The sequence below is a fragment of the Saccoglossus kowalevskii genome, chromosome 21, assembly GCF_978046115.1.
Source record: "Saccoglossus kowalevskii chromosome 21, keSacKowa6.1, whole genome shotgun sequence".
Taxonomy (NCBI): Eukaryota; Metazoa; Hemichordata; class Enteropneusta; family Harrimaniidae; genus Saccoglossus; species Saccoglossus kowalevskii.
The window spans coordinates 21,259,706-21,287,558 of NC_140661.1; the positions used below are offsets into that span (position 1 = coordinate 21,259,706).

Genomic DNA, 27,853 nt, shown 5'->3' on the forward strand with positions numbered 1-27,853 from the left:
AACTAAGTGTTGGCGATTTCGGAAAATGTACATATCTGACGCTAACGAAGTGACAAAAATGAAAGATAATTACCTTCGTGAAACGCTAAAGAAAAACAATTTCTTTTTCGATGGAGACATCGTGTTTGAAGCATTCATAAGAGATCTCAGTCTAGCGCTGAGATGGAGATGTAATGTAATAGCTCGTCCAGTTTGGCGTGTAACGCGACATTTTATTGGTCGGCTGTGTAGGATTTACACCAATGACAGGATCCGTGTCTTGTTGTTCTTAGTCACGTGATGTATATAACCAGGAAGTAGGGAAGTGCAATTCTAAACATCGTCGTTTTCTAGAACAAGACGCAACTTTATTTCTGCGTCAGATGAGTTTTGGCCTGATTAGAAAACCGAGATATTTCGTTTTGTGAAAGTCGAAATGGATTCAGTTATCCCGGAGGTGAAGTGTCTAATGGAAGGTAAGGACGTTTCATACCTTCCGAAGCGTGAGTGGCACTTCCTTGTAGCCTGCAGCCCGGCTATTAAAGTTATAAAACTGGGCGTTTCGCTTGTAAATTTTTGTTTCTGTTTTTATTTTGGAAGATGTCGAGAATTTCCTGATTATGGTGTTGAAAAAAGAAAAACTGAGCCGAGACACCAACAAAAAACGAGATGAACTAATCAAAAAAATAACTTCACTGAAAAAAAGGATGGAGACTGAAGATAGGACAGGTACTGTCGATGTTTTTTTTTTTTTTTAAAACCACAGTCCCTCTATCACAGTTAAAACTTATTCATAAGCACTGGCACCACCTCGTGCAATTTTAGCAATTGAAAAAGTGAGATTTACAATTTCCGTGTTTAGTGTAATGTGAACCTTTGATTGTCAATGTATGTGTTTATGTTGAAGTAGAAAAGTGACAATTATTTGCCTAGCATGGTATGTATTGTATCATCATAGATGAAGATCAAGGTATACGGGGGAAAAGTCTGTTGTTATTATTGTTGACTATGTCATATAAAGGGGGGAGGCTAGGGTTATTTTCGTTCAACGTAATTGCAATATTTTTTGGTTCGTACAACGTAAATTGAAAAAATAAATTCAGTAATTCTGTAATCACAGGCTAGACGTACAACGTAATCAATCAAATATTTTTTTCGTAAACTGTAAAAATGTGCCATTTTTCTCGGTACGTACTAGAATTTACATCCAAATAAAAAAAGTCGTAAAGAATAATCCAGGGAAATTACATTTTCGAAAATGTAAAACAACTAGATGACACAATTCACTGCAAAATTCAATTTTCACTGTAAACTGTAAAGACGTCTTTTTTCCTTGTAAATTGTAAAAAGCCCTATTTATTTCCCGTAAAACTGTACCAGCTACTCCCCTTGCCGCCCCTCATATAACTTTTTCTTGTGGTTACAATAACTCAAACAGTTAAAATAATAATTTTATTACTCATATTAAGTGTATCAATATATTAGAAGAATTAAAAAGTGATGTCCAAATATTTAAATAGACGAGTTCAAGAGAAGACATAATACTAAGACAAGTTGGTAAATACAATATATTTGATATAGATATATTATTATATATTATTATTATTGCACTTTCTACAGTTGAAAACTAATCAATAGTACAAAACAAGGAAATTGTTACATAATAAAAAGAACAATACTAATAATAAGAGAAATATAACTGAATATATGATGACAGGGATTGAAATAGAATCTTTTCCCTGCATGCTTAGTGCATGTTGAATTTGAAATTTACCTGCACTAACTTGTTGTGAAATGCACCACTTTTAAAGTTTAAATAAAATTTACATGTTCTCGATTGACGCGATCTCGAAAGAATTTGCTTTTTTTTGAGTTGTCTTACAATATTGGTTGAACATAATTTAGGTTTAGTGAATATAATGAGAAAATGTTGTGTTAATTTCTACATACACAGCGTGCGCATTATATTTTGAGTTTACTTGCACTAGTATTTCGACCCCTGGATAGTGATGTAAAATAAAAAAATATCTGCAAACGATACGTCTTTTTGAATAAATATGTTAAATGAACTTTAAATAAACAAAGGTCAGATCTTTTTCTAACATAATTTAGCATCCCAATCCATAAATATGGTGAAAAAATAAAATAGCAATATTAATAGTTAAAATGTAACAGTTTGCTATGGAATACTGCTATCTATATTATTCCAACTTTGTTATCAAAACAATGAGCTTATATTCCAATACTGCTCATAGGTTTTCTTTTTCTTTAACAGTATGTCTAAATCTAATAGGTAGCCTCATCAAATATGGTGTACCGGTACCTGTAATATGCTCATACTTTCTGCAACAAGTGACTAGTCTAGCTGCAGAATTCTGTAATTGTTGACATTTTTGTGAATTTGTTGTATCATAAAGAAGACTGTTACAGGAATCTAATTGGGCTTTTCTTAGACAATTTTTCATTGATCTGATCTTACGCAAGTCATGAAATGACAATTCGCAAACTTCGCTAACATTATTAACCACATTGGTATATTAACCAGTTTGGTATGTATTCTAAAAGTATCTTTTAATCACCAAATTTTTGTATTATTTTTTTAGGAATTTTTATGTAACTCATGTTATATTATTCTATAAGGGATATTGAGATTAATACAGTACATGTAGTATTACTGGTACTTTAAGAACAAGTTAGCTTGTATTTTTCTTGCCAAATTTTATTTAGATATGTTGCTGTACTACTATTTTAGGAATTTTTACTTGTAAATATCTTAATTTCTCTATTAGTAGTTTATGTGCAGAAATTCAGAACTTAGTGATGGTAACTCTGTATTTGATATGTCTGTCTGTCTGTCTGTCTGTCTGTCTGTCTGTCTGTCTGTCTGTCTGTCTGTCTGTCTGTCTGTCTGTCTGTCTGTCTGTCTGTCTGTCCGTCTGTCCGTCTGTCCGTCCGTCCGTCCGTCCGTCCGTCCGTCCGTCCGTCCGTCCAGTGAAATGTGGCACACATATGCTCTTTTATCATGCTCAGACCTGATTAGTTTTAGTTGAAATCTGTGCATATTAATTACCTAATTTGCATATTAATTAGCTATAGGTGTATGAATCAATGACTTTTCATTGTTTTCTCAAAGCGATGTACAATGTACATGTCCCAGTATCTTATATTACACCTCTGAAACTGCCTTGAAATGCCATCATGAACAAATCTCAAAAAATGTACAATTTCAGCATGATTTTTATCCATGGTTTCTATCTATTGAGACAAATTTTGATTTCAACGCTGGTTGGTGGAAATTAATTGAGCTTGTCAATCTTTACATCATGCACTGAACCCCATACCGGTGACGATCATCTTTGGTGTCGCAACTACCCTGGTCTACCCGGCTAATATTTTATTTTATTTTCATTTTAGAAGCAGTGACAGAAGATATATATGATGAAGCAACGTCGCAGGAGACTGACACAATTTCCCAATGTGTCACAGAAAATAGTACGGATGACTCAAAAAGTGTTGATGATTGTCCCTATGGCAATAGTATGTAAATTACTATCTTACTGAGTAATGAGATCCTAGGCAGTTAATAAAATTGGTATTCAATTAATGACAATTATTGCTGCAGTCAGGTCTTGGCCAGTCGATAAACTTGTATGTCTATATGTCTGTTCCAACATTATCTTAAGAACTGCTGGTCAGATTTCAATGAAACTTTGCACATAGATGCTCTGGAACAATGTGCAGACCTGATTAGTTTTGGGTAAAAGTCTGTGCATAATAATCACCAAATTTGCATAATGGTTAGTCAATTTTTGGCTTTTCCAATAAAATCTCAAGTAGTAATCATCACATTTCAATGAAACTTGGTACATAGATGTCATAGGACAATGCACAGACCTGATAGTTTTTGTGCATATTATTTATCTTATTTGCATAATTAGTTAATTTTCAGCTTTCTGCTGATATTTCAAGTACTAATCATTACATTTCAGTGAAAACTTGATACATAAATGCTCTAGACGAATGCACTCACCTAATAAGTATCTGTTAAAATATGTGCAGATTAGTTACCTGATTTGCATAATTATTCAATTTTCGACTTTTCCATCGATATGTCAAGCTCTAATCACGTTTCAATAAAACTTGGTATATAGTTGCTCTATGACATTGCGCAGACATTATTAGTTTTTCATTAAAATCTGCATATATTAATTACCTGATTTGTATAATACTTAGTCAGATTTCATCAATATTTCAAGTACTTATCTTATTTCAGTGAATCTTGGTACATAAATACTAATTAGTTTTGGAATTATATATCAATAATACATTTTAATAATTACCTAATTTGCATAATATTTTTTTTGTGCCTTTCCAGTTTTTTTTAAGGATTAATCATTACATTATAATGAACATATGTGCCTGTAACAATACGCATACCTAATGGGGTAATCCACAGATGTTATTAGTTTATGTTGAAAAGCATATCTATTGATTACTTTATTATCATTAGCCAATTTCTTATATCTCAAAAAATCAGATTTAAATTGAACTTGTGGTAGAGGTGCTCTGGAATAAATTAAACTGCATGTAAATTTTATTAACCATTGATAATATGTGAATTGCTTATACAGTCAGACCCTGTGCAATTAATAAACTTAGTATTTTATTAACCATTAATGATGGTATGTGAATTGCTAATACAGTCAGACCCTGTGCAATTAATAAACTTAGTATTTTATTAACCATTAATGATGATATGTGAATTGCTAATATAGTCAGTCCCTGTGCAATTAATAAACTTAGTATTTTACTAACCATTGATGGTTGTATGTGAATTGCTGGTATAGTCAGACCCTGTGCAATTAATAAACTTAGTATTTTACTAACCATTGATGATGGGATGTGAATTGCTGGTAGACTATGTGATTAATAAACTTAGTATTTTACTAACCATTGATGGTTGCATGTGAATTGCTGGTATTGTCAGACCCTGTGTGATTAATAAACTTAGTATTTTACTAACCATTGATGATGGTATGTGAATTGCTGGTATAGTCAGACCCTGTGCAATTAATAAACTCAGTATTTTATTAACCATTAATGATGGTATGTGAATTGCTAATACAATCAGACCCTGTGCAATTAATAAACTTAGTATTTTATTAACCGTTAATAATGATATGTGAATTGCTAACACAGTCAGTCCCTGTGCAATTAATAAACTTAGTATTTTATTAACCATTGATGATGGTATGTGAATTGCTGGTATAGTCAGACCCTGTGCAATTAATAAACTTAGTATTTTACTAACCATTGATGGTTGTATGTGAATTGCTGGTATAGTCAGACCCTGTGTGATTAATAAACTTAGTATTTTACTAACCATTGATGATGGCATGTGAATTGCTGGTATAGTCAGATCCTGTGCAATTAATAAACTTAGTATTTTACTAACCACTGATGATGGTATGTGAATTGCAGGTATTGTCAGACCCTGTGTGATTAATAAACTTAGTATTTTACTAACCATTGATGATGGGATGTGAATTGCTGGTATAGTCAGATCCTGTGCAATTAATAAACTTAGTATTTTACTAACCATTGATGGTTGTCTGTAAATTGCTGGTATAGTCAGATCCTGTACAATTAATAAACTTAGTATTTTAATAACCATTGATGGTTGTATGTGAATTGCTGGTATAGTCAGACCCTGTGCAATTAATAAACTTAGTATTTTATTAACCATTAATGATGGTATGTGAATTGCAGGTATTGTCAGACCCTGTGTGATTAATAAACTTAGTATTTTACTAACCATTGATGATGGGATGTGAATTGCTGGTATAGTCAGATCCTGTGCAATTAATAAACTTAGTATTTTACTAACCATTGATGGTTGTATGTAAATTGCTGGTATTGTCAGACCCTGTGTGATTAATAAACTTAGTATTTTACTAACCATTGATGATGGTATGTGAATTGCTGGTATTGTCAGATCCTGTGCAATTAATAAACTTAGTATTTTATTAACCATTAATGATGGTATGTGAATTGCTAATACAGTCAGATCCTGTGCAATTAATAAACTTAGTATTTTACTAACCATTGATGATGGTATGTGAATTGCTGGTATTGTCAGACCCTGTGATTAATAAACTTAGTATTTTACTAACCATTGATGATGATATATGAATTGCTGGTATAGTCAGATCCTGTACAATTAATAAACTTAGTATTTTAATAACCATTGATGGTTGTATGTGAATTGCTGGTATAGTCAGACCCTGTGCAATTAATAAACTTAGTATTTTACTAACCATTGATGATGGTATGTGAATTGCTGGTATTGTCAGATCCTGTGCAATTAATAAACTTAGTATTTTATTAACCATTAATGATGGTATGTGAATTGCTAATACAGTCAGATCCTGTGCAATTAATAAACTTAGTATTTTACTAACCATTGATGATGGTATGTGAATTGCTGGTATTGTCAGACCCTGTGATTAATAAACTTAGTATTTTACTAACCATTGATGATGATATATGAATTGCTGGTATAGTCAGACCCTGTGCAATTAATAAACTTAGTATTTTACTAACCATTGATGGTTGTATGTGAATTGCTGGTATAGTCGGACCCTGTGCAATTACTAAACTTAGTATTTTACTAACCATTGATGATGATATGTGAATTGCTGGTATAGTCAGACCCTGTGCAATTAATAAACTTAGTATTTGATTAACCATTAATGATGGTATGTGAATTGCTAATACAGTCAGACCCTGTGCAATTAATAAACTTAGTATCTTATTAACCATTAATGATGGTATGTGAATTGCTAATACAGTCAGACCCTGTGCAATTAATAAACTTAGTATTTTGTTAACCATTGATGATGGTATGTGAACTGCTGATAAAGTCAGATCCTGTGCAATTAATAAACTTAGTATTTTATTAACCATTGATGGTTGTATGTGAATTGCTGGTATTGTCAGACCCTGTGTGATTAATAAACTTAGTATTTTATTAACCATTGATGATTGTATGTGAATTGCTGGTATTGTCAGATCCTGTGCAATTAATAAACTAAGTATTTTACTAACCATTGATGATGGTATGTGAATTGCTGGTATTGTCAGACCCTGTGCAATTAATAAACTTAGTATTTTACTAACCATTGATGGTTGCATGTGAATTGCTGGTATTGTCAGATCCTGTGCCATTAATAAACTAAGTATTTTACTAACCATTGATGGTTGTATGTGAATTGCTGGTATAGTCAGACCCTGTGCAATTAATAAACTTAGTATTTTACTAACTATTGATGGTTGTATGTGAATTGCTGGTATTGTCAGACCCTGTGTGATTAATAAACTTAGTATTTTATTAACCATTGATGATTGTATGTGAATTGCTGGTATTGTCAGATCCTGTGCAATTAATAAACTAAGTATTTTACTAACCATTGATGATGGTATGTGAATTGCTGGTATTGTCAGACCCTGTGCAATTAATAAACTTAGTATTTTACTAACCATTGATGGTTGCATGTGAATTGCTGGTATTGTCAGATCCTGTGCCATTAATAAACTAAGTATTTTACTAACCATTGATGGTTGTATGTGAATTGCTGGTATAGTCAGACCCTGTGCAATTAATAAACTTAGTATTTTATTAACCATTAATGATGATATGTGAATTGCTAATATAGTCAGACCCTGTGCAATTAATAAATTTAGTATTTTACTAACCATTGATGGTTGTATGTGAATTGCTGGTATAGTCAGACCCTGTGCAATTAATAAACTTAGTATTTTATTAACCATTAATGATGGTATGTGAATTGCTAATACAGTCAGACCCTGTGCAATTAATAAACTTAGTATTTTATTAACCATTAATGATGATATGTGAATTGCTAATATAGTCAGACCCTGTGCAATTAATAAACTTAGTATTTTATTAACCATTGATGATGGTATGTGAACTGCTGATAAAGTCAGACCCTGTGCAATTAATAAACTTAGTATTTTATTAACCATTAATGATGGTATGTGAATTGCTAATACAGTCAGACCCTGTGCAATTAATAAACTTAGTATTTTGTTAACCATTAATGATGATATGTGAATTGCTGGTATTGTCAGACCCTGTGTGATTAATAAACTTAGTATTTTACTAACCATTGATGATGGTATGTGAATTGCTGGTATAGTCAGACCTTGTACGATTAATAAACTTAGTATTTTACTAACCATTGATGGTTTTATGTGAATTGCTGGTATTGTCAGACCCTGTGTGATTAATAAACTTAGTATTTTACTAACCATTGATGATGGTATGTGAATTGCTGGTATTGTCAGACCCTGTGTGATTAATAAACTTAGTATTTTATTAACCATTGATGATGGTATGTGAATTGCTGGTATACTCAGACCCTGTGCAATTAATAAACTTAGTATTTTACTAACCATTGATGATGGTATGTGAATTGCTGGTATTGTCAGATCCTGTGCAATTAATAAACTTAGTATTTTACTAACCATTGATGGTTGTATGTAAATTGCTGGTATAGTCAGATCCTGTACAATTAATAAACTTAGTATTTTAATAATCATTGATGGTTGTATGTGAATTGCTGGTATAGTCAGACCCTGTGCAATTAATAAACTTAGTATTTTACTAACCATTGATGATGGTATGTGAATTGCTGGTATTGTCAGATCCTGTGCAATTAATAAACTTAGTATTTTATTAACCATTAATGATGGTATGTGAATTGCGAATACTGTCAGATCCTGTGCAATTAATAAACTTAGTATTTTACTAACCATTGATGATGGTATGTGAATTGCTGGTATTGTCAGACCCTGTGATTAATAAACTTAGTATTTTACTAACCATTGATGATGATATATGAATTGCTGGTATAGTCAGACCCTGTGCAATTAATAAACTTAGTATTTTACTAACCATTGATGGTTGTATGTGAATTGCTGGTATAGTCGGACCCTGTGCAATTAATAAACTTAGTATTTTACTAACCATTGATGATGATATGTGAATTGCTGGTATAGTCAGACCCTGTGCAATTAATAAACTTAGTATTTTACTAACCATTGATGGTTGTATGTGAATTGCTGGTATTGTCAGATCCTGTGCAATTACTAAACTTAGTATTTTACTAACCATTGATGATGATATGTGAATTGCTGGTATAGTCAGACCCTGTGCAATTAATAAACTTAGTATTTTACTAACCATTGATGGTTGTATGTGAATTGCTGGTATAGTCGGACCCTGTGCAATTACTAAACTTAGTATTTTACTAACCATTGATGATGATATGTGAATTGCTGGTATAGTCAGACCCTGTGCAATTAATAAACTTAGTATTTTACTAACCATTGATGGTTGTATGTGAATTGCTGGTATAGTCGGACCCTGTGCAATTACTAAACTTAGTATTTTACTAACCATTGATGATGATATATGAATTGCTGGTATTGTCAGACCCTGTGCAATTAATAAACTTAGTATTTTACTAACCATTGATGGTTGTATGTGAATTGCTGGTATAGTCGGACCCTGTGCAATTACTAAACTTAGTATTTTACTAACCATTGATGATGATATGTGAATTGCTGGTATAGTCAGACCCTGTGCAATTAATAAACTTAGTATTTGATTAACCATTGATGATGGTATGTGAATTGCTGGTATTATCAGACCCTGTGTGATTAATAAACTTAGTATTTTATTAACCATTGATGATGGTATGTGAATTGCTGGTATAGTCAGACCCTGTGCAATTAATAAATTTAGTATTTTACTAACCATTGATGATGGTATGTGAATTGCTGGTATTGTCAGACCCTGTGCAATTAATAAACTTAGTATTTTATTAACCATTGATGATGGTATGTGAATTGCTGATATAGTCAGATCCTGTGCAATTAATAAACTTAGTATTTTACTAACCATTGATGATGGTATGTGAATTGCTGGTATTGTCAGACCCTGTGCAATTAATAAACTTAGTATTTTACTAACCATTGATGGTTGTATGTGAATTGCTGGTATAGTCGGACCCTGTGCAATTAATAAACTTAGTATTTTACTAACCATTGATGATGGCATGTGAATTGCTGGTATAGTCAGACCCTGTGCAATTAATAAACTTAGTATTTTACTAACCATTGATGATGGTATGTGAATTGCTGGTATTGTCAGACCCTGTGTGATTAATAAACTTAGTATTTTATTAACCATTGATGATGGTATGTGAATTGCTAGTATAGTTGTTTGGTTATTCATGAGGTTATATTCATTTATTCTATTAAGTTTCTATAGTACCATTAACACCTGCAAGTGAGTTACAACCAGCTGCAAAAGAAGGAATGTTGGGGAAGAAGAGAAAAGGTGAGCATGTGGTTTAATGAATATGTATATAGGACACTAATTTCTGCTACACACTAAGGACATAGAACTTTCCCAGCCATATTGCATGCTGTCTGTGTCGCCCTGTAAATTAGGTCTCTGTAAAATCACTGTATAATGTTATAGTACTATAAAATACTTAATTTAAGCTGGAATTAATTTTCGCTGAAAAGGCGTTTTTGGTATTTTGTATGGAATTTATTTTCACTGATTTTTGAATGTTGAATGTAAAATATAGGAAAAAAGGTATATTTGCTGGATTTTGCTGAAGGTACGATTCAGTGAAAATAGCGAAAATTAGTTCCAAGCGAAAATAAAGTATTCTACAGTATATCAATTTTTTTGTCAGATGGACAGTTTGGTTTAACAAAATGGCAGAAGAGATGGTGTGTGGTTAAAGACAATATCTTTTATTACTATAAGAAGTCTACTGATAAAGAACAACTGAATGCATTTTCACTCCTGGGTTATGAGGCAAAAACAGCAAGCAAGAAAAAGAAAGATTTCAGTTTTGAATTATCACATTCCAAAGAGCGCTGTTTTATGGTTTGTATTTTTTACGCCTGTGTGCAAAGCACACAATGGTATGTGTGTATGTATGTATGTGAGCGTGTGTGGTACCAATGTTGTGACAACTTCAATTTAACTTTACACCAACTTGTGATGACAGGATCTACATTGTGACGACCCTGACTATTTTCATATTTTATATTAATATTTAATCAAATTTAAGTCAAGTTTATGTAGCTTCGGTTTAGTAAATGAGGAAGGTATGGTTTAGTTTATATTACAATTAATATAATTGTACCGTACCTTCCCCCTTTACTAAACCTAAGCATTGCAAACATTTCTATGTTCAGTCACGGGATATTCAACTTTTATTTAATTAAACTTAATTAAAAAGCAATTCTACGTTAAATTGCATTGTAATTGAGTTTAATTAAACTCCAATTAAAAAGCAACCCTATATAGGAACGCGTTTTAATCGCAACTATATTAAAAGTTAATTGAATATGTGTCGATCTTCACAACGTTAGTACGACATGAATATGTGTGTGTGTGTTTATTCCACTGATTTCGAGAACAATATGATGATTTTTGGTGAAACTTGATGCATAGATGCTCTGGGCTAATGTGCAGATTTGATTAGGTTTAAACCATGCATATTAATTAAACCATGCATGATAATTAGCTAATTTGCATGATCACTTTTAGCTGTTCCATTCCACTGATATCTATTAGAACCACTCATTGGATTTTGATGAAACTTGGCACATAGATGCTCTGGGACAATGTGCAGACCTGAATAGTTTGGAGTAAAAATCTGTGCATACTAATTACTAATTATGCATTCATTCAATATTTCAATATGCACAGACCTGATAGGTTTTGAGTTAATATCTGTGCATATTTATTACCTAATCTCCATAATTTGTTTGGCTATTCCACTGTTATTTCAAGCACTGATCATTACATTTCAATGGTTCATAGATGCTCTAGGACTATGCTAAGGCCTGATTAGTTTTGGATGCTTTACTTTCCACTGATTATTAGCTCCGCTTTCGACAGAGTCGAGTGGAGCTTATAGTATTACTGATCGTCTGTTGGCGTCCGTCGCCGTTGCCGTCACCGTAGCTGTCACCGTAGCCGCCGTCGCCGTAGCCGCCGTCGCCGTCACCATAGCCACTGTCGCCGTCACCATAGCCACTGTCGCCGTCACCGTAGTCAACTTTACATTTTCGACTTCTTCTTAAAAACCACAAACTGTATAGCTGTGAAACTTTCTAGGAAGGTACCTTGTGTGGTTCTCTCTGAGATTTGTTCATTTCATGTGGATATGTTCAATTGTCTTATTTATAGCGAATATTTTTGTCATTTTTGGTAAAAAGTGATATTTTCGACTTTTTGTTAAAAAACTCAAGTCCTATTGTTTAGATATTACATATGTAAGTACTACATGTGGACCTCTCTCAGATTTGTGTATTTTGTGATGATATCTTTAATTCTCTAATTTTGATGAATATTTTTGGTAAAAAGTGATATTTTCGACTTCTTGTTAAAAACCTGAATTCCAATTGCTTTGATTAGCCCCCGCCGGATCTGCGATCCGGGCGGGGGGTATTAATTTGGGTTGTGTCTGTGCAATGTGCGTGCACATTTTCATGTTACCAGCTTTTTCTCACACATGTGTGATCCAATTAAGTTCAGAGTTGGTACAGAGACAGAAATTGATGGTGCTACGGTGCACATCAAGTTATTTTTTCGATTCTTCAAAGTTTCACTGTGTTTTTCCTTGATTTTTAACATTTTTCCTTCAAAATCCGACTTTTCCCGAAATTACCCGAGTTTAATCCGAGTTTTGATGATGCTTACGCAGTTCTCGTCTCGGTGGAAATCAGTCAATTTTGTGAGGATATTGTATCCCGGAACCTTTATTTGCGCAACGCTTCTATGGACAAAATTGTGTTTCGTCAATTTCAAAGGTAAGAAACTGTGCTTGTTATGGTATTTATACACTTTGTATTATCGTTTGTGTCTCCGGTTTGGTGATCGTGAGAAACTATTGCTAACCTGGCGAGAGTTTCGCCAGAAAAACTGCCTTTTTATTATGGTTGTAGGAACTGATTACTGTAAAATCTGTATTAGAAGCCGCGGCTTCTATTAAAATGGTACAATACAACAGAGAGGATGCGGCTTCTATTAGAGCATCTACACATATGAGAAATGATGAATTTTTGATTCCCAATTTTTTAAAAAAATGGGTGCGACTTCTATTAGGAATGCGACTTCTAATACAGATTTTACGGTATGTATTGTGTAAATTGAAAGTTTACCTCGTGACTTAAGAGGTTTGCAGTGCTCTCACCGGGATTCAAACGTCGTGGTGGTGTCGGCGCAATGCTGCTCTGAGACGCTTGCCAGACTCTGCCTCACTCAAAATCATTATCGCCATGCTTGATTTCCGCAACATTTACATTTGTTTATGATTTCCACAGCTATTGTTCTATGAGATGCGTCCTCGCTGTTCATAAACAGCCATAAACAAGTTTAGTTGGGTCGGCATGTACTCATTGAAAGTGTTGGTTTATTTACGTAATCACTGATCACGCAATAGGCGAAGTTAAAAATATGTCGCTACTCAGGAGAGCTTGCCCACAACGCTAAATGTCCCAATATAAACGTACCGGTACGTTTATTTTTTCCACAGAAAAATTCCATCCGGCACATTTTTATTTGGGACGGTACGTTTATTTATTTTTCTAAATCCGATTAAAAAAATCCTGCCTTTTTCCCCATGAGAAACGAAGCCAAAAGATCGCACTAAAACATCAGTAAATCTGGTCTTTCGTGTTGCTTTCACCATGAGGTCGCTGAACTGTCATATTTAAATGCTTTATGGTAATTTGAGCACATGGGCACCATCCGGCATTTTGATTAGTTGATTAGCGACTTGACCTATCTGGTCATTATAAACACGCGTCGTGGGCATGGATAACATGGCGGATATTGTCTCATCGAGCATTAACATGTAACCGAAAACATTTGCTTACGATAAAACTAAGTTGAATTTTACTTGCATTTCATAACAATTCAACGAATTTATTTTTTGTACGTTAATATAATCACTACTGAGTACTAATCAACAATTACAACACTTCGAAAACAAGTAAGCTATCGTACCGTGCTACCAACAAAAAAATAATGCATAATGAATATAGTGAATATTTGTTGTTGTCATGTGAACAGTTTTTTTGATTGACTGTAATTTTCCAACATTCCATGACGTCTATTGTAGCACTAAATTAGGGCTTTTCACTCCTCCTTGACGCCTATTTAAACGATTAGACGGCATCTTGTCGCCAGCCACGAATGTCACACTAGACGAACTTGATCGATACTGCCGACTATTCCATGCATTTTTTATCGACGCACGACGACACGCAAATCGAGAAAAGTATTTTCCTTGCAACAATTTTGCGCAATACGTCACCACTATACAGTGACTGATTTTAATTTTTATTCAACATTAAAACAAACTACAGTGAGTTGTTCTATGGTCGTATAAAAATAAAATGAACTACATTAAGATACAGTAAAGTTAACCAACTAAACAGAATGCTAAATAAAGCTAAATAATATTACAAACACATAGATTCACAATAAACTTGTACGATACAGTACAATACAATACTCTAACTACTATTGCTAAGGAGTGGAAAATCACATTCACATTAGAGTCATAACTATGGAAAGAATATTTTTATATTTGGTGGAGTTGCTCATATATCATGAGCATACATTTTTGTATGTACTGTGCAGTTTCCCAGCCAGTCAGACTACTTCGCTACTTCATTACATCTTGCAGCCTTTCAAACAGTATATTGCTAGAAATGCATCAATTGTTGTCCATGTATATTCCTAATTGCTCAGTGAAAACTTGCAATTTCTTTCTGGCTGGTATAAATATATTAAGTAATATATTTTCGTACTGAAAAGACAGTACGAAAATATCTTTTTTAATTAAATTTAACAGCTAATGGGAGCATATATGCTACAATCTCTGCTTACTTTTGACTAAATGTTTTTTTTGTTTTTTTCAGGTGCAGAGCCAGAATTTTTTTCTCGGAAAGCAAAGCCACTGAAACTGCATATACAATGTATTACAAAAGCATACTATTCGCTGCATGTCTGACAATTGTATAAAGTTTTGCAGGTCGTCTTTTTTTTTTTTGAGAAGTGCTGTCAACCAAAGCATAAATATGTGTTTCTCTGTACATAAAAGTTCAATTTCACATGATTTGTTAATATTAATGTATGATAACTTGATAAAAACTTGATAATATTTTTTCTTGATTCTTGCACTTTATTTGTATCATTGTCATATGAGAAGTACTCTTGTCCTTATTTAGAGATATTGAAACTAATTCAGGGCCATAAACTACATGTAGATCTGTACATGAAGTACATGGGAAGTAAAGTTGTTGACACAGGTAATGTACACCAAGGATCATTGCAGTTTCTCAGTTCTTCATCTGGTGTTAGTACTTGTATGACAAACGGTATCTTTGCTCTGTTACTGTTTGAAATATCAGAAGTTTTTCGCTGGAACAGTTCTGTGATTGACGGTGTTCTTGTATTAGGAATACAGTTGTACAAAGAAGTTTATCCAAACAGACACAACACTGACTCTTTAACATATTTGCAGATCTGATTTGCATACTTGCATGTCATTTTACCTGTTGTACTCGTTTGTTGCTCTCTGGTGTTCTTGCTGAGAATGCCATAGAAATCATGTTTGCCAATTTACATCCAAACCAAAAGCTGGACAAATTATATGTTGCAACTTTCAGTGTCATTCATGACCTGTTTGATTGGATAAAGTTTTACGACTTGGAGGCCATTTTTTCCCTCAAAAATCTTAAAAAAACAAGCTTTTTCTAGCTGTTAACAGCTTTTTCTCAGATATGTCATCCAGTTTTGTTCAAGTTGGTACAGGGACAGGTAATAATTGTTTACAAGTGCACATCGCATTATATGTTTAACAAGTTATAAATTGTCTCAGAAAAGCCAAATGAATAAATTTTTACCCCACCCCCTAAAATTGTAACACATCAATTCTGAACATTTAATAACAGAATTTTAATACAGCTCATAATGAATTAATTCACTCTGACACAAACTAAGTTCAATATAAGTTTTTAAATTTTTTTCTGAGCGGGGGCTATGACATGACATGTAATGTCTTGTATTACATATCTAGGTACTACATGTGGACCTCTTTCAGATTTGTTCATTTCGTGATGATATCTTTAATTCTCTTATTAGTCCCCGTTCGGACGAAGTCCGAAAACGGGGACTTATAATTCGGTCTCCGTGCGTCCGTGCGTCCGTGTGTCCGTGCGTCCGTCCGGAGTCATATCTCAGAATTCCTTGGACCGATTCTGTTCATTCTTTGCATGTGCCTAGTACTTTATGTGGGACATATGCACATACAGTGGTTTAGCGATTCGATTCAAAATGGCCGACTGGCAGCCATCTTGTTTTTTGAAAATGTTGTATTTTGGACATGCTTTGTCAGTTTTCATTCAAACTTGGTACATAGATTATACATGTTAGGATACATGTCCATTATGATTTATTTCACAATTGGATCATAGATGGCCGACTGGCAGCCATCTTGTTTTTTGAAAATGTCGTATTTTGGACATGCTTTGTCAGTTTTCGTTCAAATTTAGTACATAGATCATACATGTTAGGATACATGTCCCCGACCGTCCGTGAGTTCCTGAGTCTGTCCGTCCGACCGTCCGTGTGTTCGTCTGTCCGTGCGTCAGTCTATCCAACGTCATATTTCAGAATCCTGTGGACCGATTTCGTTCATTCTTTGCATGTGCCTAGTACCTTATGTGGGACATATGCACATGCAGTGGTTTAGCGATTCGATTCAAAATGGCCGACTGGCAGCCATCTTGTTTTTTGAAAATGTTGTATTTTGGACATGCTTTGTCAGTTGTCATTCAAACTTGGTACATACTAGTAGATTATACATGTTAGGATACATGTCCATGACGATTTATTTCGCAATTGGATCAAAGATGGTCGACTGGCAGGCATCTTGTTTTTGTTTTTTTATGCGGTATCTTGGACGTGCTCTGTCAGTTTTCATTCAAATTTGGCACATACATGTACTTTATACATGTTAGGATGCATGTCCATGACAATTTGTTTCAAAATCTGGTCAAGGATGGCCGATTGACAGCCATCTGACTTTTTGGCCTTACTACTTCCACAATTTATGTACCATTTTCATTCGTATTTGGCACATACATCATACATATCAGTGTGTTTCATAATCAGATCAAAGATGGCTGAATAACAGCTGTTTTTATTTTGGCCATATTACTATGACACAAAACACGTGTTTTGATGTAAATAAACAATCTGTTGTATACGCCACTTGGAACTCAAGTTTCAAGGACACGCTCGCGACATTCGGACAACCCCTCCGCTTTAATATGACGAGCACAAAGAGAACTTAACGGGGACTGTGTCATTTTCAATGACTTGTTTTCATAATTATTTTTGTCATTTTTGGTAAAAAGTGATATTTTCAACTTCTTGTTAAAAACCACAAGTCTAATTGCTTTGATATTATATATACTACATAGGTACGTGAATTTTCACGCAATTAAGTTTACTTTGTAGCAACAAGCTTCAAGACCTGATTAGCATGGATTTAAAAATGCGCCATGCAGTGTTGGGACACTATATTCAAATTTCATGGCTGTTAAGTTACTGATTGCGACCACGTTAAAAATCAGTAACCAATAATAATAATTGTTTGTTGTTGTAGTTCATTGCACCAAGTAAAGATGACATGGATGACTGGATTAAATGCATAAACAATGTTGTTAACAAATTAGAAAATGCAGGTAAGAAATATGTATCTATTTAAGTTATAGAACTGTAAAGGGCACTGCAACAATTATTATATAACCCGAATGTCTCTAATAGTACACAGGCAACATTTCTGACAAGAGATTCATTAAATACTGCTCTGTTACGAGACTGGAAACTCATTCATTTTTCATCAATTTACAACTAGCTGCAACAATTTATGTATTAAGTTATAGACCTGTAACAATTATTATATAACCCCAATGTCTCTAATAGTGTACAGGCAACATTTCTGACAAGAGATTCATTAAACACTGCACTGTTACGAGACTGGAAACTCATTCATTTTTCAGCAATTTACAACTAGCTGCAACAATGTATGTATTAAGTTATAGACCTGTAACAATTATTATATAACCTCAATGTCTCTAATAGTACACAGGCAACATTTCTGACAAGAGATTCATTAAACACTGCACTGTTACGAGACTGGAAACTTATCCATTTTTCAGCAATTTACAACTAGCTGCAACAATTTATGTATTAAGTTATAGACCTGTAACAATTATTATATAACCCCAATGTCTCTAATAGTACACAGGCAACATTTCTGACAAGAGATTCATTAAACACTGCACTGTTACGAGACTGGATGGAAACCAATCCATTTTGCAGCAATTTACAGCTGGGACAATTGATATATTAAGTTAAAGGCCATTGCAACAATTAATATGTTAAACCATAATTCTGACTATACATGTATAATGGACCTAGGTGATCATAATGTCTCTCTATTCAGTGTACAGGCAACACCTCTGACGAAAGATTCATTAAACCTGCATATTTCCCTGTTACGAGACCCATTCATTTTTCAGCAATTCACAACTAGCTGGAACTATGAACTTATTTTGACTGTAGAGGGCACTGCAACAATTTATATAATAACTACTATAAAACCATTTATTTTCACTGACATTTAATTTCATTATTTTGATGTTTTGAGCATATTCACTGGGTTTTTCACAAAGTTGTCAAGGAAACAATGAGTCTCGTGTAGATTTAATTTAGCAAATTTTACTTCTCAGTAAAAATCGTGAAATTAAAAACCAGTGAATAATTATTGCATTTACAGTATTATGTGACTTTAGAGGGCGCTGCATTAAATTATGTTACCTGTTATAGGACTGTAGAGGGCACTGTCACAATTGATATTTTAAGGTCTTTGCTATAATCGCATTCCATGGAATAAATTCCATTACACTTCATTCATTCATTAATGATGAATGAGCCAAAAATGCGTCAGATTTTGACTTCACTAAAGAAAGGGGAAGTGAAAAATATCTGATTACAGACCAAGGTATTTGGATATAGGCAGTCTAGAAACACAAAAAAATATTGTTTTAATTTGACCGACCATGCACTGATAGCTTCTTGATTGTTGATAATCACCAATGAAGATGTTATATTATTTATAGCCAGCTTTCTAGCTTTTTAATTTTGCTTATTTCGCTGACTGAAAAATGTGCTAAATTAAAACCCAGTGAATATGTAAAATTTAGCTTAGAACACATTATCTAAATGATAAAACCATGAATTTAAAACCCACTGAATATGCCTGAAATGGTAAATCAGGGAAATTTAAACCCAGTGAATATGTAAAATTTAGCATAGAACACATTATCTAAATGATAAAACCGTGAATTTAAAACCCACTGAATATGTCTGAAATGGTAAATCAGTGAAATTTAAACCAAGTGAAAATTAGTCATTTTACAGTAGTATTAGCCAGTCCTGACGTACATGTAGTACCCTGGGTTTAATTATTTGGTGCAACTATGTTGATTTTGTTACATTGTTGTATCTTATTAGATGCCATAGCAACGGAAGATGATGAAACGTATGATATACCAGAAGTAAAAGTTGAAGAAGATGATCAAGATGTTTATGAAATACCGCAGGAAAATGTTACTCCTGAACCTGCAAGCAAAAAGGTTGTCATCAGAGAAGAACCTAAGCCAATTAAACCAGTCATACAAGAAGAAATTCCAGAACCTAAGCCTTTGCCTGTCATTGAGCGCAAGAAAATCGGAGTCATGCAGACTCGCAATTGGAAACACGATTATGTGAATATATTTGTTGCGATGTGGGATTGCAAAGGTGCCAAGGACGATGAACTGAGTTTTAAACGTGGAGAGTTCATTCATATCATCAATAAATTAGAGGAGTTCTCTAGTTACAAATGGTGGATTGGGGAAACAAAGACAGACGTAGGGCTTGTGCCATCAGAATATATTATGCAGGCATACGAAATCAGCTGAGTCTTGTATACACATTTTCAGTCTTCAGCAGAATTGGTTTATAAGGATAAAATTAAAAACAATAATTGAATAGAAAGCATTCAGTTGTGTAACATATATACTTGACTTTATAGATTAAAGGGTGGTGATCATTGTACCACGTCCTGTTTGATATGGGACTCATAGCAACGTACACAACGTGTGTAAAATATATTGTTTGTTTCCATGAAATTCAAACACATGCTGCACGATGACAACCGCCCTTTATTCTCTTCACATGTTTTTAAATGGTGAGTTAAATTAACTCTGAATCAAACCTCTCATTTCAGCTTATGGGACTTTGGAAAACTGGCCATGATGCCTTTATGTTGTGTAGTCCCAAGATTAATGGTTTCCATGGCAATTATAACATTAGCATCAGCATTCATCTTTGTACTATGCACATAACAAAAAAAAACTAAGATACAGTTTTCCTGTTTTCCTAGAAGGCACTACAAACATCATTTGCATGCAAGATTACAGTTGGGTAAAAAATGTAGGATCACTGATGTAATAATAAACTGAATTTCAACTTTTTTTGCACACACAGTGTCTGCAAATGAATGGGTGCTGTGCCAGAATTAGTTTGCGAAACGTGAAAAAAAAATATTGCTGACAATAACCTGTCATGCAGGAATTCTGTAATATATATTCAAATATAATTGAGATTCACCATATGATATGTACTGTTTAATAATAGAAACCCACACCAACAAGAGGCAAGGATGAGATTGATCACACAATTTTGTTTTCACCCAAGGTGTGCGAGACATTTTTCATAACAAAACACGTTATAAACAGAGAAACTTATTATTGCATTTTAGAGTTTATGCAAAGTTGTTCAAATTAATTGATGTATTATTCCCCTCTAAAAAACGTACTTCTACTGAATATACAAGTACCAAACTAATAAACTGATATAAAAGATAATTAAATTATTACAGTCTAATGAACATTCACATAGCAACTTGTAATACTTCTCAAACAAAATATAGTTTCCTGCCACTGCAGATGGACACACTGACAACTGAACCACACTCGCTGACCCAAAAAGTCGGCTTGAAATAGCCTGTATAATGAATATATTGGTAGTGTCCTTTCTTTCGTACATGTTGATCTGCGCAACAATTAAATAAACCATCTTTATTATTATGGGAAGTACATTTCACTCATACCAGTGCAGTAACCACCAGCAATCAATATTAAGGTGTGGGATTGAAAAAAATGGATGCAACTTCTGTTGGGGATGTAGCTTTTAATACAGATTTTTTATGAATATCTTAAAACATATCAATGCAAGATGTGCCAAAACTTTGCAAGAATCTATTTACCTTGCTTGTATCATTATATATAACAGGATTGTGGTTATCAAATCTTTTTTTCAAACTTGGAAATATAATTAACTATTTTAAGATCTTAGCAAAGTTTTGGCACATCTCACATTATGTTTTAAGTTATTCGTAAAAAGTGTAACTTAGAATTACTTTTTTTGTGGTTACAATGATTCAAACAATTTATCAGATTATCTTTGAACTTTGAATCTTATCAATCACTATGAAATGTCAGCTAAGTTCAATTTTGGTGTGATAAGTGTGTAATTTTTAAGATATGCATGAAAATTTGGCTAGATTAAATGTTTTTTAATCCTAATCTTAAGTTTATTATTTCTTGAAACCTGTTACTGTAAAATGATTAATTTTCACTGGGTTTAAATTTTGCTGATTTACCATTTCAGGCATATTCAGTATGTTTTAAATTCATGGTTTTAGATAATGTGTTCTATGCTAAATTTTACATATTCACTGGGTTTTAATTTAGCGCATTTTTCAGTCAGCAAAATTACAACCCAGTGAATAATTAACCTCTTTTCAGTACTTAAAAAGTGCAGTAACTAGATATGTACCGGGGTATATAAATATTGTATTTTTATCACTGAAATTCTGACCACTTGGGACTACTTTATTCATACGTCAGAATACATACTTTTGTAATGGTGTTATGTCACCTGATCACCTGAGTGTATTGATATGTAAAAAGTAGTGTAACTAAAAATGGCGGAATAAACATTAAGAAGTTAAACATGAAATCTCTCTGGTTTCTCCGATGTTACGTCTGTTCCTGAGTCAACACATCACATCGCTATTTCTCCTGCCAAATTTTGCTGTACTATTTAGGAGCTATTATACAATTCATGTTTTACCATTCTAGTATTTTATTATTTATCACATGTGGTATATACCACATTTGGTACGTATACTTGTGGTATATAGGCACGTCATTTTGTTCTATTTATGACACCACACAAACAATGTAAATGATAAAACGTAATTTATTTTGGCAAAAAGAGGGGCACGCTGTGGGACACCTCCGTACTTAGCCCGCACAAATGGAAAGCAAGAACTTAGTCCCACAGCAGGCCCCTAAAACAGAATCGTATCAAAAGATTGCTAGCTACTTAAAGCAAATGAAAATTGCACTAAAATAAATGACCTAAAAAAAGAACTAAGAAAATACAAAGCATAAAAAACTGCAAAATGCCAATTGGTTGATAAAATGTACTGGTATTAGTCGTTAGCGGATGAAATGAAGGTAGGAAACTACCAGTTGTTAATGTAGAGACTGCGGAGGTTGTCACTACGTGAAGTTACCGTGTTATTGGTAAATGCTGCGGAAGCTGCGAATTACCGGTAGAGACAGCGGAGGCTGTAACTACGCTAGTGATGGAGGCAGCGGATGCTACCCCAGTAATGGTAGAGACAGCGGGAGCTGAAACTACGAGCATGGTAGGTTAATGCAGGTTATAACTGTAAATAATACCCAGTAAAAAAAATAGCATCTCCCCATCTTGGGGGGAAATGAGTAAATGAAAGTGAAACGAAGCCCCCAAAATGCTGCAATGATAAATAAATTGCAGCAATGACCCCCAAGATAAATATAAAAAAAAAAAAAATTCTTAAGAAAAGCTGACACCTGCCTCTGAAATCATACAGTACTGGAAGATAAGCAATGTGCACTTAATTAAAAACTCTGAATTAAAGAGGCTTGTGCAGAACTCGAGGTAACCTCAGAGGTATGTATATACCTGTAGTAACTATATGAATTCCAGCGCCCAAGTGTTTTGATCATGTGATCAGGAATACCAGCTGTAGCCGCTGAGGTAGCCGCCCCGATGCGGAAAGAGTGACCAGACTACCTGCTTGAATCAATCCCTAAAACACTCAAAATTCTATGCAGGTAAGTTAGGAAGGTTGACCGAGTCAGTGGGCGATTATCTTTACTCACAAACAAAGGGTCCCCCAACGCTGGTTTTGGCACCATTGCCTGTCTTAAGGACAAGTACTGAAGGATGGTAGCCACAGGGCACATACGATGGTTTTGGAAAAATTTGATTAAAACACCTTTACGAAAAGGATCAGTCTTGGATGATTTGAGTCTCAGAAAAGCCTGGGTGTCACCCTCAAAACTGATGTCCTCAATGCATAAATGAGCAGACCTGTCAAAACGATTGGAATTAATGGTGAACTCCCCACAACGGAGGAAGCCAAAGAAAGCCAGCAAAATAACAGACTGCATGAGGACATCAGTAAAAGGATCAAATACACCAGCTTTTAAAGTAGAAAACATGAGGAAAATAAGATCCGCTGTAAAGGGAAGACGAATTCTCCGACTCTGTCCTTGTAAACGTTTGATGGCCCTAAGCAATAGATTTACCCGTAACAGTCCTTTGCTGTGTTGCCAAGGATATGGCTGTCCCATTTCAATGTACCTAAAGCGTATCCCAGCAAGATAAAGTCTAATTGTAGACTCACTTAATTGAAAATGTTTGAAACAATGAGTTATAAAAAGTACAAGTAACTCTTCAGAAATTGCTGGCAAGTTAACAGCTGAACATGAGATCTGGTGCATGTTAACAAAATTAACAAAAAGAGCCAAGCCAGATTTATATGCTTGTCTAGTGTTTGGTGATACAACAGAATTCCAAAAGCAGTGCATTTCTTGTTCTAAATAAGAGTCACTTTGCAATATGATAGACACAGTGATTTGTTCTTTTGAGCCTTGGGTGCCAGACTCCGGAACTTCTGGAAATGAAATCGAGATAAGGCATCAGCGATTGAATTCTCTGTACCTGGGAGAAACTGAGCCGTGACAATAAAATTGTGCTGCATAGATGTTAGAGTGAGATGCCTCATTAAGGAATTAATAGCGTGACAACGTGAAGATGCTCTGCCTTTGCGAATTATCTGGACAGTGGCCTGATTGTCACAATTAAATTGAATTCTCTGTTGAGACCATTGTGGCCCCCATAACATTGCAGCAATGACTATGGGGTATAGTTCTAAAAGGGCCATAGATAAATCATCACAATGATCGATCTTCAATTCTATAAGCCAGGCTTCACTAAACCAACGTCCTTGAAAATAGCCACCAAACCCGATTGTTGATGAAGCATCTGTGAAAATTTGCAAGTCAGATGCATTAACCACTTCACTGTTGAGAAATAAATGGAAACCATTCCAGGATTCTAGAAAAAATTTCCACATAGATAGTTCCAAACGACAGGCATGATTAAGCGAGACATGGTGATGTAATTTTGACACTGAAGTACTCAATTTCAATAAATGAGAAACAAATGATCTTCCCGGTACTACAACCCTGGCCGCAAAGTTGAGATGCCCAAGAAGGGATAGCAATTCCTGTTTTGTAATTGATTTCTTAACGGTAAACTCTGATATAATGATTATAATTCTTTCTTTCTTGTTAGTTGGTAGAAATGCCTGCAAATCTCTAGAGTTGAGCATAATACCCAGGTACTCAAGTTCTTGTGTAGGCCCCAGGGTTTTATGCGCTGCCAAAGGTATGTTCAGTGATTTAAATAACATGGTCATCACTGACATTGAGCGTAAGGCTGTTTCTTCAAACTGATCAATAGTCAGAAAATCATCCAACAGGTGGAGAATAAATTTCACATCAAATTTGTATTCCGCTATCCAGCAGATAGCTTGTGAAAGCTTGTCAAAAATTTTTGGGCTTGATCTAGACCCAAAAACCAGTCTCACAAAGAAATAGTACCTGCCATCCCATTTAATACCATGCAGGTTCCAAATGGATGGGTGTAAGGGTATTTGCTTAAATGCATCCGTGATATCGAATTTATTCATGTGAGCACCGGCACCCAAACGTTTTAGTTCCTCAAATGCATCGTGTTCTGCGTCCTTGCAAACTTCCTCGAGTACTCGTATTATTCGTAGAATTTCCACTTCTTCTAGGCAGAACTTCAACTTCAGCGTCTGGCGCAGTAACGACAGCACGGCGTTTACGACCTCTGTGACTGGTTGTTTGATTCCTTTCCATAATGAAGGGTTAAATTTGTTGGTTATAATCAGAGAAGGTCGAGATGCACGACGACTAAAACAAAGAGGCAAGCGAAACTGACCTTGTTCAAAGCACGCGCGATTATGTAAATGTACTGCGTCATAAATACAGCTTAATGTAAACATTAATCTCCCATTAATTTTATTTTCTAGCTTGTAATGAACCAAAGGGAAAGTCATAGCAGTGGCAAAATGTAAATACCGGTATATACCATTGTCATTCACATTAGAAATCTCGGCACGTGCTGAAAAAAACTCTGTATCGATACATGCTTGGGATCGAAACTGAGATTTACCGACTCAAAGCTCGATACTAGCTGAAATCACGCCCTCAGTGGTAAATTTATATGCAGAATCACACTAGTATGAAATGACAATGCAGATATACTAGTATATGGTCGGATGCTGTAGTAATGAATGAACTGATCTACGAATGAGGGCGTGATTTCAGCACAAGCCGAGTCGGCCCTCAGTGGGTCTCGAATAACGTGAACGCAACTGCAGTAATCCATGTGCAAACACAAAACATTAAATATTTGGGCACGTGCCGAGATCCCGTAACGTGAACATAGTAACTGTGAACTGTTTTTATTGACACAACAAATTCAATAATGATATATAAAGATAAAGTTTGCCAATCTGTACGAATAGATGACTTGTATAGTTTTTGAAAGTCGATGTGCCAAAATTTAAAGTTTGTTTTTTAAGTAAAATAAGTGTAAACAAAAAACAAATTAGGGGCTAAAACATTTTTTTTTAAAGACCGTCCTTCGACAGTCAACAGGCTGACTGACTTCTACTTTCTCCAAAATCAGTCCTGTGAGAGTACACTGACAAAAAGTGGTATAAAAATACAAATGCAGGAATTTAAAAAGAATGTTTCTCAAATTTCAAGAAACCAAGGTGCACCAGACTTGGAACATTTCAGGAAAATATGGCTGAGGGAACACTGTAAAGGTTGAGATGTACCTCTTAGAAAATCAGATTTGATTTTAGCGGCAATATCCAGAAATGGAAATATATATGGAATACTTACTACCGATACCACTTACTTACTACAGGATTAGACATTGAACAATGCACTATGACAGATGAACCACAAACCAAATGCACTTCCTGTTTGCCGCTTACCGGGGTAAACGCAGAATTCCTGCAAGGTTACATAAGGAGGCTTAATGCATTTCACTTAGTTACAGGTTTTGTTGACATGTACTTAAATAAACCTAAAGTATGTGGCATGTCTGATTGCTCGACAACTGGTTTACAAAGACGTCCCCACAAGCAGGATGATATTCTACTGATACTACACGCTTGCAATCACATAGCAGGATGATAGCATTCTACTAGTATTTCACTACGCGCTTACAATCACACAGCAGGATGATAGCATTCTACAGATACTCCACTACACGCTTACAATCACAGAGCAGGATAGCATTCTACTAGTATTCCACTACATGCTTGCAATCCCATAGCAGGATGATAGCATTCTACTAGTACTCCACTACACGCTTGCAATCACAGAGCAGGATGATAGCATTCTACTAGTATTCCACTACATGCTTGCAATCACATAGCAGGATGATAGCATTCTACTATTCCACTACATTGCTTGCAATCACACAGCAGGATGATAGTATTCCACTACATGCTTGCAATCACAGCGGGATGATAGCATTCCACTACATGCTTACAATCACAGCGGGATGATAGCATTCTACTAGTATTCCACTACATGCTTGCAATCACATAGCAGGATGATAGCATTCTACTAGTATTTCACTACATGCTTGCAATCACATAGCAGGATGATAGCATTCTACTAGTATTTCACTACACGCTTGCAATCACATAGCAGGATGATAGCATTCTACTGATACTCCACGCTTACAATCACATAGCAGGATGATAGCATTCTACTAGTATTCCACGACATGCTTACAATCACATAGCAGGATGATAGCATTCTACAAGTACTTCACTACATGCTTACAATCACATAGCAGGATGATAGCATTCTACAAGTATTTCACTACACGCTTACAATCACAGCAGGATAGCATTCTACCGATACTCCACTACACGCTTACAATCACAGAGCAGGATAGCATTCTACTAGTATTTCACTACATGCTTGCAATCACATAGCAGGATGATAGCATTCTACTAGTATTCCACTACATGCTTGCAATCACATAGCAGGATGATAGCATTCTACTAGTATTCCACTACATGCTTGCAATCACACAGCAGGATGATAGTATTCCACTACATGCTTGCAATCACAGCGGGATGATAGCATTCTACTAGTATTCCACTACATG

At 34.7% G+C, this 27,853-nt stretch overlaps 3 protein-coding genes across 4 annotated transcripts; 1 reads left to right on the forward strand and 2 right to left on the reverse strand.

The window, feature by feature from the left end:
• Window positions 1-244: 244 nt before the first annotated feature.
• LOC102802573 (src kinase-associated phosphoprotein 2-B-like) lies at window positions 245-22,243 on the forward strand. 2 transcript variants are annotated; one of them, XM_078014276.2, is made up of 7 exons: window positions 245-455; window positions 580-708; window positions 3,397-3,516; window positions 10,328-10,405; window positions 10,773-10,969; window positions 17,778-17,856; window positions 19,691-22,243. In XM_078014276.2, the coding sequence occupies exons 1-7, from the start codon at window positions 416-418 to the stop codon at window positions 20,137-20,139; spliced, it is 1,092 nt and encodes a 363-aa protein (XP_077870402.1). In that variant the 5' UTR covers window positions 245-415; the 3' UTR covers window positions 20,140-22,243. The 2 variants fall into 2 exon arrangements, with proteins under 2 accessions (XP_077870402.1, XP_006823917.1); XM_006823854.3 differs by having other exon boundaries at window positions 246-455; window positions 3,394-3,516.
• A 1,103-nt stretch (window positions 22,244-23,346) lies between these two features.
• LOC146729790 (uncharacterized) lies at window positions 23,347-23,913 on the reverse strand. Its single transcript, XM_085495068.1, has one exon. The coding sequence runs from the start codon at window positions 23,911-23,913 to the stop codon at window positions 23,347-23,349; it is 567 nt and encodes a 188-aa protein (XP_085351194.1).
• Window positions 23,914-24,158: 245 nt separating this feature from the next.
• On the reverse strand, window positions 24,159-25,709 carry LOC146729791 (uncharacterized). The gene has a single exon (XM_085495069.1). It carries the CDS (start codon window positions 25,707-25,709, stop codon window positions 24,159-24,161), a length of 1,551 nt encoding a protein of 516 aa, XP_085351195.1.
• Window positions 25,710-27,853: the final 2,144 nt, after the last annotated feature.